We start from the raw sequence: 13,622 nt of genomic DNA on the forward strand, positions 1-13,622 counted from the left end.
TGAAAAATGATTTAAAACAGTTTCAAATTGTTTAAATAGATTATTGAATGGCAATAAGTTAAGAAACACAGATAAAGCAGGTTAGGCTGGTACACTGATCGTTGTGTAAGCATTTATGCAAGCGAGTTAAAGTCCGCTGCAGGCTGCAAGTTGCAAGTTGGATAAGAGGTGTGTCACATGTCTTGAATTAGCTTAAAGCAGTCAACATGTGTCTTCCAGTTTTTTTTATTGTTATTGGCAGCAAAGATGAAGCTCAAAATATCCAAAGCTGTCCTGCTTGAATAATTTATTATATGGCTAAAACAATGTCACTGATAGTTGCTCACTTTTATATTATAATTATTTTATTATATTTTGATACAAGCAGTTTCAAAAACGCTGACTGCTGGTACAAGTTTGGTGATAACTGTAGGTACTTATGGACATTTTAATGTAGTTCTTTTATAGTAAATAACCTTTTCTCTCCATTTTTTTTAAAGCTGAAGTTACTTTTCCTGTTGCATGTCATCGGAGCCCTCCATCAGTGGGTGGTCCCTTGGCTGCTGGGAACCACTCCCTCGCACCGATTCCCTCCCCTGTAGTCCCCTCCTTCTGCAAACCAGGAGTCCTACCCAGGCAGCTCCCTCTGACCACTCTGCTCAGCCCATAGGAGCAGCAGCACAGAAAAAAAAAAGTTTAAATCAACTCAGAGCAGAGGAGGGCGGGAGAGAGGGGGAAGAAAACGCCCTGGAAACTTTGGTTGATCGAGAAAAAGGAAAAGAGTGACAGGATCCTAACAGACTACACAGTTGTGACTGGAAGAAGTGCTTTTCTTGGGCTGGGGTGAAGGGAACAGGACACGTTTTCAAGGATGCTCAAGCTGGTGTGAGGCTTCTTGGGCGCATAGCGTACAGGTAAAGATGCACTTTTTTATTTCCTTAGATTTAAGTTAATGCTTTTTTAAAACCTTTGTTTGTGAACTCTTTTGCCAGCTGTGCTTTGCATCAATGTATCTGATTGTTAATTTTGCTGAAAAAAAGCTAATCCCTTAAAACAACCTGGCTTTAGTTTAAACAACTACGTTGCAATATCCAACATTCCTGTAATATTCAAGGCAACTGCAGTGAGTGTGTGTAACAGTGGTAAGATTATAGTGACTTTGTCCTATACTTATAGTGACTTTGTATTATATGTGTTTAGCTTCTGTGGTAACCTATGTCTTTTCCTAAAGGGAGGTTTTGCCATAGTTATGTTTTGTATAAAGAGAAAATGTGTATTATTACTTATGTCTTTTTCTGTTGAAGTGCAGAGTGGCAGTGATTTTGAGTGAATTTCATCATAAGTTTAAATACGGGGAAAAGCGTGAGAAGTGGGTGTGTACCCAGAGCCAACACATGAATGCAGAGGGCTTGACTGGAGTTGCGCACTTCACTTTTTCTTTAAACTGCGCACAAAGGTTGTCAACCAAGGTGCATATAAGGGCTGAACCCACTGTTATAGAAATAAAATACAGTATCTCCATATGATTTTAGTCAAGAAATAAGAGGTTCCCAGTATCACTCTACTTGTATAGTGATTTGACTTTGAATACACATAATTACTGGTCTTTGGGATAGTGAACTTTTTTACTGCACTAGAATACCCCACACAGTCAATGTAGGTTGAGTGGAAGGAGCTTAAAGATAAAAGAAACGAGTTTGCGTTAATGCTATCATTCAGGTGTTTCTGTCCAACGCCCTTTGCTGAGACTGGGAAGTTTAAAAAGTAAAGGTAATTCTCCATGAACGCCTGCAGCAACAAGCTTGGGTGTGGATTCCTCCCTTTCACCTCCCTCCACCCCTGCCTTTTTTTCCCCTCCCTTCCTTCTTGCTTCGCTGTCTCCTCACAGAGGCACACCCTTTATAGCAAAAAACCCCAAAAAACCCATACGTACTTCAGACTGCTGTCGCAATGGGTCCCTCTAAATCATACAAAGTTTGCAGAATTACTGATCATAACTTTTTTTCTCTGGCTATCTATTGTGATTGAGCGTGTTTATTATCAGTCATCAGGGATCAGGGAACAATAAAAAATTCATAAAGGGGCCTTTTAAACGCGGTCTGCTTTTGTGGAATGCGGCAAACATGTCTGACGGTTCTTGATATGACATACATCTGATTTTAAACAAGGCCATTTCCAGCTAGCCTTACGTAAGAGAAAGTTTGCATCTATCACGGCTGCTTTGTTCTTATGACTGACTTTTTAAATATTTTGGATAAAGAGAGATTTCTCTGTCTTTCTTTTACCTTGGGTCTCTTAACCTGGGCACCCGGCCAGGGTGTGCAGGAGAGGAAAGAGGGGGTGCGGGGAGAAGGAGGGAGAAAGACAGGCAAAGAGAGTCAGGGAGTGAGTAAGTGATGGGGGATGGGAGGGGTGAGGGCGAGTAGGGGAGTAATGGAATGTAGTGGTTTGGAAAGACAAGCTAATTGAAACCAGGTTTGAGGCATAGAGGGGGGAGCTTAGGCTTGGCACTTTTGGAGAAATAGAGAAACGCACTTTATCTGCTCAAAAAGTTGTGGAATATTTGTTTTTCTGCCTGTCTTGTGTACATAGCATACACGGCACCTTTCCAGGTGTGGTTCGATCCAGAATCAACACATATAGCCTAATCCGAATGATATGATGTATTTGTTCATGTTGAGGTTAAAGCTGTTGAAGAAAACGACCAAATGTAATCGTTGAATCTCGATTGAATGTCGAATTTCTTGATGTGGAGTTGCTCTACTGCTCCCTCCTGCCACACCCAAAAATAATTTCAGTGTTACGGAGAGCTGCTTTTTGCTCCACTCTGCACAATCTTGTCTACAATGCGCACTTAACTTATTCAGGGCCTCACAGTTGTAGATGTTTGAGGAGCCAAATAGTGACACAGGGCTAAAAGGTATTTAGGTTGTGTTCTTAACATTTCAAAAATGCATGCTTTACTTGGGGATAATAAACATGCACATTTTTTGCCAGAAGGAGAAGGAGATAGATCTATACGAATATTTGAGCGCAGAAACTTTCTCAACTGGTTTCTGACTGCCTGGAGCTTTTGTTTTGTTGGTTAACATCCTTTTGGCCTTGGGTGGATACTCTTTTTCTCAAAAGTGTAGAGGCTTTTTACATTGACACTAGACTAAATATCATGTTGAAGTCCAAAAACCCCACTGTGAAATTTTGAAGAAGCTTAATTGCTTAGTCATAGTAGCCGACATTGGTGGTGCACAGTGCCACTCGTGCAGATTTTGATGCAGTTGCCACCCATGTGACAAACAGCATCTTTACTAGCCTTAAGAACATGCCTCTGACTGATTGGAGTCTTAGCACAATCATGTTAAGATATTTTTCACAGAAGCACTGTAAATGCTTGACAGGCAGTACAGGCGTTAGTGTTGTTACTCAGCGGTGCCAGTGTGAAACGGAAAGAAACTGGTCTCCAGCACACTTCCTCAACCGTTTCCTCATGGGCTTGTTGAGCGGTTGGTTGGAGGGAGGGAAAGCAAGTAGAGGCAAAAAAAAAAAGGGAGTTGGGTGTACTAGTGAATACACAAAAAGAAGAGAGGGTGGTTGCAATCAAACTATAGTTTTTTTTGTCATACTTGGCTTTCATTTACAAGTAAAGCTTGGCTTTCGGCCATTACGCAGTTCCAGCAGACTCCCTGAAGTCCTACCCAAGGGATTGGTTGAATAAAACAAGAGCAAATCATGAGATCAGCACTCATTGTGGGAATTTTTGTTTAACATCCAGTTGCAAATCAACAGCTTCAATTGTGTGTCTTTCTAGGCAATTCAGCAGCCACTCCCTTCTTGTCCATCCAGTGCCATTTTGGAATGTTTCCACATGTCCTCAGTATGATCTGTGCAGCACCTATCATTAGCATTGCTTGCCTTGTTGTGAAGAAATAGTGATTTGAGAAGTATGATGGCACAGTCATCATAAGTCACTCATAAAACCTCTGCAGGTCACACCCATGCACATGCATGCAATTTAGACTTATTGTAGCTTTAAAGTTGGTGAGGCTTAGGCTATCATGGGATTTAGAAAGGGTGTGAATCATTTTCTGATAAGCCGATAACTTTCATCACTTCCCTGCCAGACATCTGCTATACAAATCCATCCAAAAACTATCAATCTTTCACGACTGTTGCTCTACTGCAAGTTCTACCTGCTCTAAACTCATTTTATGACATACACCCCACCCCCCAGAAAAGCTGTTATGTTGCCCTGAGCAAGGAATGACAGGCAACATCTGTTACAAAAACTCTATTTGGAATGGGGCAGCCAAAATGTCAGGTCAACAGGGCTTGGAATGTAAATTCAGAAATACATTGAGCTTTGTTTAAGTTTTCTTTATCCGCTACAGGATACACAAGAATGGCACATATTCACAATCCTCACTCTCCTGCTCTAAATATCTCTGCACTAATGTGCTGTGGATGAAATACTAAGTATGAATACATATACTAATGCTATGTTATGCTACAAGCTCTACAGCTAAGGAAGTCTTATGTCTATATATACATTCTGCTGCTATGATTGCCATCCAGCCCTCCTCTTAACCTTCTTGTCTACTGCTCCATGAATGCACTTGCATTTGTGCTTGTTCAAACAACAGCTGTGGATGACAAACTAAAGTGAGTTAAAGTTGGGCTTTTATGTGACATGGCCTATAAGTTGCTATTGATATCTTATTTTTGTGGCAGAACTGTGTGAACTTTATTGTCCTCTTTATCTCTCTCTGCCATTTTGCACCCTAAACTCAGTTATTCTGCAGCTCTGCTTGTCATCGTCCATTTTTTACTATGTTAGTTTCTCAATGATGGCTCTGAAACTGCCCACAGGCACCAGCCCAGGATCACTTGTCATTTCAGAACAAAATGTTACTGTTGTTTCTTTTGTATAGCCCAGTATCACACATAATGTCTCAGTGGGGTGTACAGTCCCACAACGGCAGCAGTTTGTGATGCAACCTAAGTCCCTAAGAAGACAAGGAAAAACTCCTGTGAAAACATTAGCGCATAAGGAAAAAATGGAAGAAACCCCGGGAGAGAAAATTCAAAGTGAGAGCCTCCCTCTTTGGATGTCAGGAGGTGTGATAGAGAACAATAAGTAATGATACGAGCCATGATTTATCCGGTACTTACTTCCTCATATAGTATAGAACAGTTCAACTTTTATGAAAATTAGGCTTACAATTTACATGAGATCAAGATATAGGTGACTCTCATCGCAACCCATGTTTCACGTTGTGATCTTGTTAAAGCAAGAGAAGGGATTGAAAGAGTTTTCTTCACTTTTTCCATTTTGTGCAAATCCTGCCAGAATCACAATAGTTTAATCAGCAGCAGGCCAAGTTGGCGTCAGTGGGCAGGCTTTGGTTTATGTAGGACTTGTGGTTTGGTTGAGGGCTACGTGGACTATGGAGTGCAGAAAAGAACCATTTATTCTGACGTGCATTCCTTTTATATGTGTCACACATGCATGTCCTATCTGCGTTTTTGAGGGAAGAGTTAGCCTAAGCTGGGGCCTGCTGTGTCTCCTTTGGTATTTCTTGTACTTGCTGTGTCAAACTACAATAGAGAGAGACTAACAGGGAGTCTATTCGGTTTTGACAACACAACTGATTTGGTCACTGCTTGTCTCTCTCTTTCCCTCTCTACACTGAGTCCTTTTTATTTTATTCCTAATCAAATCACCCACCAGCACCACTGTGCCTGATTCACTTACAATTGAGCTTTAATCATTGTCACACTGCCCCTGTTTACGTTCACCAAATTGATTAGATTTGGCAATCAACATGATGGAGTCACTGCAGCCACTTTGATCAGTTTCCAGTTTCAGTGTACTGTGACCTACTTATGCACAAACAAGTCAAACTGTGCAGGTATGTACCCTCATGGCATAGAAGAAGAAACGGGGACTGGGAAAGGGTGTATCTGGACAACAGTGAGGTGTAGAGTGTTGTTTTTTGCATCTATTTGGTGCACAGGCAGAGCTAACTAAAATGATGATGATGATGATGGTGACCTGGATGGTAAAATTAGGATCCAGTTTTGCTTCTTAGTGTTTATTTGAGAGTGTATTTCAGGGTGCCCCTAAACGTGCATATCTGACTGAATGTGGTGTTCTTGTTTATTTGAGCAGAACCTGGAGGTTGGGGGTGACGGCAGGGGGTGGGCACTCAGGCAGGGTGCTGGGTGGGCGGCATAGAATTAGGCTGGAGTCAGAGAGAAAGAGGACATTTCTTTGGAGTTAGTCACTGTGGGGAGAGGCTGGGCTCCCTTCCAGCTGGCCTTACGGCTCTATCAAGGAATGTGTGTGACTGGAGGCCTGGGTGGGGCTGTGCACTGAGCTACTCCCTCTGCAAGCAGAGCACAGGGGCAGAGCGGCGTGATCCACCTTGTGGACTGTGGTGTGGTATTTCTACTCTTCAACATGTTTTTATTGGCTTTCGCCACTGTAGGTGACCACACTTCACCTTACTCTGCATGCCATGCAAATGTGTTGATGTATGGCCTCTCCAAGCTATTGAGAACAGATGGTGTTTCCTATCTTTTGAGTCATGTATCTGGAAGTCATCACAAATCACATCCATCCAGCAAATCTCACTAAAATATGTCATAGGTATCTCTTTCACAGTCAAATACCCTTTATCTTATTTAATTTTGGGCACTGGTGATCCAGCTCATTATATCTCACATTAACTTTAGTAATTTAATTAATTGTTTGACAAAAATCAGCATTTTTAATTTAGTTCACCCCTTTATCTGAACGACTCCCGACATGGCAGTCTGATTAATACGTCTCTGTAACAAGAATATGGGTTAGAGGGTGTACACAGCTGCTGTGGAGCAAATTTCCCTACACAAACATTACGACAACCACAAACTGGCTGGCATTTGTCTCAGCTATGTCCCATCTATTTCAGTATTTGGCCAGTTCAAAAAGGTAATCAACAACCCATTCTTAGGCAAACCTTTGAAGCGTTTTACAAGCTTTGCTCGAATGTCCATTGGTTGAATGTTTACTCTCTGTCTCTTTATAGCATTTAGTGTTTAGCATCGGTATTCAAAATAACACTGATTAGAAGTAGGTTCTGACGCTTAAAAACACAGTCATTTGGCATACATTTCCCAGAGTAATGAGCAATTTATTTTGAATATGGGGGGCTGGGGAGGCGGAGGTTAATGATGGGGTTGGAGAGCCTGTCTCAGAAGAATTCTTCTGAGGGACATGTTCCCACTGGTAGATGCCTGTCTGTACACACATCAAGTCTGGTTCTGTTTGTACTGAGACTGACAAAGAGAAGGCTTTGTTTCACAATACGCTGATGGGTTGTAGCAATAATCCTCTGAAGTCCAGTAAGATTATGGGCTAGTCACAGCAAGTTAAAGTAAGACTGACTTTGTATGTAGGATGACACTAGAAATCTAAATCCTGAATATAGGTGCAACATTTTTAATTGACTGATTGGCTTTTGTATCTGTCCATTTCTGTTTGTATACACATTGGGAGTGCAGTCTTGTCTCACAGTCATCTCTCAAGCAATGGAACTAGGGCAGAGGAATTCACAAGCACATTACACGTCCTTTTCAAATTCCTCTTGAACTGGAATTGCTTCTTTTTAACTCTCAATTTCAAATTCCATCAAACTGAACTGGATCCTGCATAGATACTGTTTTTGTGTGACTGGCTATCTTCTCTTCTGCAGACGTGAGGGCTACACCAAACAAGTAGCCGGCTTTATTTACTTAAAGGGAGTCTTTTGCATAATAACATGCCAGTGTCGGTGCTTCTACCTCTCTTGGTTTGATTGTTAAAGTCTCTGAATGCTCTGACTGGTCATGGGAAGGACCATTGAGCATGTATGCTGAAAAGTCATGAATGAATCCCAGATGTATGTGGGTTTATGTCATATTAGGACACACCTTTTAAAGCAACACTGACTTGTGTGTGAGGAATAGGTTTTGCTATCTGTCATACATGCGTCTGAAATGTTGAGTGTTGTTGTGCATGATGAATTCAGGGTAGGCTTATTTTGTATAACCCATGATAACGGTAAAACCTATTGACTTTTTGTTCTTGTTATTTAAGTCATTTTAATCGTGTTATTTAAATCCCAATCCTTTTTTTGTTCCTCTGCCAACAGAAGCCAAGAATACAAGAACCACAGCATCAGACTGAAGGCCTTGGCCTTGCTTGAGCAATCCAAGGTAAGCGTCCTTATACAAAATGCAAGAGTTCCACACGAAAAAAATCTGGTTAAGTTACTGAAAGAAAACAACATTTCTTATCACCCATCACTCCAATCCAAGGCCATCCCGTCAGTGTCACCTTAGAACAGTGTTCTATTATGCGGCCAGACGCCAAACCTCTGTTGGAATGTTTGTTGCAAAGCCTCCTTTGAACCTGGAAGGTCATTCTACCACCATTCAGCTGTGAAAGTCTGCCTTGTGGAAACCTGACACTTGGCTGCTTCTGCTCCCGGTGCCTCCTCTTTGCAGCACTCCTTCCTCCCCCAGACACCACCTGTTCCGCTTGAAACCCTTTCCCGTTCTTATGAAACAAATCAAAGGCCTGCCAAGCCCATACTGTTTTAACTGTTTAAAGTTGACAGCTGTGGACAATTTATTCCTTAAGAGTAGAGCTATACCAAAACCAAAACGTATGCAGACCAATGACAGGCTATAAGAGAGGCGTATCCAGAAAAGCTCTGTGGTTGCACTCTAGTTAACAGAAGCTTTTGTCTCTCTGGTTGTCCTCACATCCCCCTTACTCAACCCACATACCAGGCCATGATAAAACATGATAGATAAACGAGCTCATCTGTTTCCCTTTTCCCTCAAGCCGCCATGGTTTCCTTCAATGCTTCTTGCAAAAATCTAATTTTGTTTGATCTACAAATATGTGTTTGATGACATCATCAATCAAATTCAAGGACATGTGACATCAGGAACAGCAATCTCAGGCATGTCAGCGAATGAAAGAGAAAGAATAGAGGACTGGCTGACTCTCATGTTGCCTGATTGCTTTGAGTCATAGACTGCCTGCCTGTCTTATGATCTCAAGAACAGAGGCTTATTTATTTAGCATCTGTTTACAACACAATATCGAATCATATCAGGGCATATTTTAAGCTTCTCTTAATAGGGGGATTCTTATACTTGAGACTCATAAAGAATGAAGATATAGAGGGAAGCCGGTATTCACAATTCCCTCTAGTTTTTGTAGGCTGCTGAGGAGACTTTTCAGTGATAGCCCTCTATTTTCCAACCTTCTTGGAATGTTTTCTCCCACATCCTACTGTTAACTTGTATGCTAACATTTCACACAGCAGTTTCACAACAATTCCTCTTCCTTTCTCCCTTACTTACTTTCTTTTCTTTTAACCATTTCCTCTTTTCTCCATCTCCCTTTTTCTCTCTCTAAGTTCCTTCCTTCCCTCCTATATTGCTGCGAGCCTCAGCTCCTCACTGCGGCTTGCTGCTAGAAATATGTCCATGCTTAGAGAACAGGGACAGCTCAAATAGTTCACTCCCGATCATGTGGGGAAATGGAAAAGAAGTTTAAATATGGAAGATAATTATGTAAGAAAATAGATGGAGAGAGAGAGAGAGAGAGAAAGTAAGAGGGTTGTGTCCTGAGGTTATACCTTGAAATGAGATATTGAAGATTATATACAAATATGTACCTTGTTTGAAACTGAAGATATACAGTTTAATGTAATGTCAACAAGCCCTGAAAAGCATGTGAAAGAAAAAAAGTGAGGAAACCAAGATCATGTGAAAAGTTTATCAGCTATTCTCGTCTGTTTTCATTGACTGAATGAAGAGAGGAGGCGGGTTTGTAAAATGAGCTGCATTGTGGCCCATGGGGAAAACAAAAATTCTTTTGGTTCAGTTCAAATGCTCTCGGCTTGGTTAAGATACTATAACTGGCAGTGTCAGTTGACCTAAGTGGAATTTGATCTTTATGAGTTAATTGGGTAAAGCTGGGTTTGTGGAACTGTTAACTGCCTTGTTTGTCCCCTCCATACACATTTTAACTGTTTTTGATGCTTATAATGTTGCAGATACTGTAATACTTTAGGTCATAATAGATTCATGTTACTATCTTGAATCAAGTCATACTGACAGAGACAATGAATAAGAGGGACGAGGGAGAAGAATAAGGTTTTAAATGCCTGGACTGGTTGGTGTCATATTTGGCATTAACACCATTCCTGTCTTATCGTATTATCACTCTCAGTGGCCCTGGCTCTTGTTGTTCAGTCCTGAGACTGTGCAAAAGGCTATTTTAGAGAGCAGGCTTAAAATTACCCTAAAGCATTGCATGCATTTTCCAGTATTCCCAATCATGCAGGACCAGTCTATTTATTGACCTGCGTTAATTGGTGTACTGCTTGTTGTGTGACCTTGGACAGGTTGCAGCCAACTAGGGAGACCAGTTTGCAAACAACTTGTCATTCCATACTGTTTGTTTATTAATGCTTTCTCACACACCCTAACTTTAAAAAAAAAAAAAATACGATAATGTGTTAATGGTTGGGATACAATTACGTGATTATCATGAAACAAACTTGTCTCTATCTCTCACACACAATCACACGCGTCCACATTTACACAAGGAGCTACATGCACCACAAGCTACAGCATATTGTTTAAAGTCCCAGTGAACAAGCCAAAACATCAGTGGCGTCTTCTTTTAACCTTCTCATTTGTTTAAATTAGTGTAAACTGGCAGTGTGGTGAGAGTTCCAGATGGCCGTTGACCGAGTAATGCTTAATATCAACCCTTTTCAAACAGCTGTTTCTTTATCTTGGCCTCAGGTTTCTCTTGTTCCCAGCAGCTTGTTATCTTGCAGAGCAGTGTGGCAGCTTCAGTGAATGGGGAAGGGAGGCTTACTGGGGTAATCATGTTATTTACTGTGGTGCAAAACAGTAGTGAAAAATGTGTTATTGTGTTTTTTAGTAATTATTTCTCAGATTGAAATTTGAAGGACAACTCAGTTTTCCTAAAAAGAGAAAGTCTTAATTACCCTAAAACATTTTTTTCTTATATGATCACCGACGGTTTACTATGTATTATCTCAGCAATCCAACTACATGTCATCACCTTCGATAATGGTCTTAAAGGTGTTCTGCTTATCTCAGGGTAAAGATAGAGTCAAGACAAGCCAAGTGAAACAGATCAAAAGAGATATAGATAGAAGTGAAAAAAGGCATAATTGACAACCCCAACGCATGCATGAAGTGTGAAGCTGACCACCCAGAAGTTGTTTTTTTCAATGCCCTGAATAAGTATGGTGCACTGTGATAAAACTAGTAAAGAGCTTCTAGCATCCGTTTGCAAGTTGGACTCACGTTGTCAAGACCTCCCCATAAAGACACATGCAACCAGTCACCGCTATGACTCATATCCTGTTCGTATCCTGTCTTGTGCCATCCTGTGCATAGGCTTTTGCCATTTGTTTCGGCTGATTACAGGCAAACAGACAATTTCCTTAAACCTACTGAATGTCTGCAAAGTTTGATGTGGTAAGCTGTACCAGACAGCAGCAGAATGGTTCTTTCATTAAAATGACTATGGTAATACAACCAACTTTGTTATGATGTGACAGTATTCAGCAAAAAAAAACGTGTTTCAATTTTGTCAAATAATGACTAACTGCTGTTAGTATAATCAAGTCAAATGCTCTAGCATTGGATGAAAACAAAGCACACGGAACAACCTTAACTTTTTAAATGAGACTATTAACAACAACAAAATATATCACTTTGCACTACAGTTTTAACAAAAGGAATGGAATGTTACAACATTCAAACCATTACTGACTAGGTAGAGACACAACGCTCAGACAGCTTTGTGTAATTGAAGGTGTGGGTTGTGGAGAGTTTGTTAATAATGAAACAATGGTTTGTCTGATCAAAGAGCAGCATGTTTGAGGAGGCTGGGTTGAGACGGATTAAAAAAAAAAAGGGATTATCTTTGTGATGGTTGGAAATATGTTCACTGCAGCACACATAAAGATAGAGCGTTACAGAAAAGCTAAACATACCTGTAAGTTGGCTTGATATAAACTGATAGAATAGAAAATATGGTGAATTGTTACATTATTGTTTGATTGTTGAAAGGGAAAATGGTAATTAAACCAACAATATCTAGTAAAGTTGAATGACCACACCCAGTAAGTAATATGATTTGATTTTGTATCACTGAGAAAACCTTAAAGGTGATCTAATTTGTGATGCAATGGTAGCCATGAAAACAATTACCAAAAGGTCAACCTAGATTGAAACTGAACTGTAGCTATCATTAATGAACAGAATAAAAAGTTTACTATGTATTGTGTGTGTGAGAGCATTTACAAATGTGTTCTTATTTAAGTATTAAAGTACTGTTTGTGGATATGCATGTGTTTAAAAGAGAACACATGAACCCAACATACTGGCGTATGTGTTACAGTTACATGTCCGCACTTCTGTGTGTTTTCATAACGCAAGGCAGCTTTAACCATCATTGTTCTCTCTATTGACATTGGAGCATGGGTGTAGGCGCACGATTGGGCTGCTTTCCTCAGGGCAGGGTGTGGTCTGACTCCAACCAAATTTCCAAAACACATAATGCACAGGAGGAAGGGAGGGGGTAGATGCCGTGTTTTCTGGAAGGGTTTTTACCACCATCTAGTGTTCGCCATTTGGTCCTACAAGCTGAACCTATTGACAGTTGGGTGGGTAAATGTTTAGTTTTTGGATTCATTTTAAGAGTGAAAGAAGAACTTGTCTGGAATAAATAACTTTGTGAACATAAAGTGATGCATTATACTCAACATTTTGTCTTAATGGTTTTTCTTTTTTTTCTTTGTCCAGGAAAGATAGAGTTTCCAACACACCAGGGCTAAAATAGAGTAAAGCAAAACAAGGTATTTTATAAAAGTCATAATAAATCTCATCTTCTTTCCATATATTATGTATACCTTGGTGAATATTCATATACTGTAAGTTCCTGCCAACTACCTTATGATGTTTCTCTCAAACACATTATTTGTATGGTTATGTTTGCAGATGGCTGAAGAGGAGGAAACCAGAGAGGTGCTCTTTCCAGATTGGGAGGGCCCAGACAAAACTGGCTTGACCATTGAACAGACAAGTGGAGGAGAGATCTTTATCAAGGAGGTGAAAGGAGAGTCACCTGCAGCACGGTGTGGAAACGTATATGAAGGTTGGAAATCTTTTTTTTTCTCAAATCAAGTTTGAAGTAATGTGTGTCACACCCACATGCTGACTAGTATTCTTAACAGATGTTTACCGCTGTCTCTACAAAATTCATAGGTGACCAGATTGTGGGTGCCACTGTCTACTTTGATAACATGAGTTCAGAAGAAAGAGCTGACCTACTAAAGACATTGGGCTGCCACAAGGTTGGACTGAAACTACAAAACAAAGAAAAATCCCCCTACTGCTCGCCCTTGAGCACACCATGTCGTTCACCAATCAGCACCCTCACATGGGAAGGGAAGAGCAGGTTAGGAGGTTCCAGTCCAGACATCATCCTTGTAAGTTATTTTTTTAATAATAAGATCACTGATTTGTTTTTTGGGCATCTACTGAACAAAATACAT

General features: G+C 40.5%; 1 protein-coding gene across 1 annotated transcript in view; it reads left to right on the plus strand.

Annotated features, from left to right (window-relative positions):
• Nucleotides 1-647: 647 nt before the first annotated feature.
• ahnak (AHNAK nucleoprotein) overlaps nucleotides 648-13,622 on the plus strand; it is a 33,417-nt gene continuing 20,442 nt past the window's right edge. Inside the window, exons 1-5 of the mRNA XM_054598181.1 lie at nucleotides 648-893; nucleotides 8,151-8,214; nucleotides 12,871-12,923; nucleotides 13,066-13,222; nucleotides 13,333-13,556. Coding sequence (XP_054454156.1) covers nucleotides 13,066-13,222; nucleotides 13,333-13,556 — 381 coding nt within the window. The 5' untranslated portion in view covers nucleotides 648-893; nucleotides 8,151-8,214; nucleotides 12,871-12,923. The remainder of the gene's footprint in view (nucleotides 894-8,150; nucleotides 8,215-12,870; nucleotides 12,924-13,065; nucleotides 13,223-13,332; nucleotides 13,557-13,622) is intronic.

The sequence above is a fragment of the Anoplopoma fimbria genome, chromosome 4 (genome assembly GCF_027596085.1).
Source record: "Anoplopoma fimbria isolate UVic2021 breed Golden Eagle Sablefish chromosome 4, Afim_UVic_2022, whole genome shotgun sequence".
In the NCBI taxonomy this organism is placed as follows: domain Eukaryota; kingdom Metazoa; phylum Chordata; class Actinopteri; order Perciformes; family Anoplopomatidae; genus Anoplopoma; species Anoplopoma fimbria.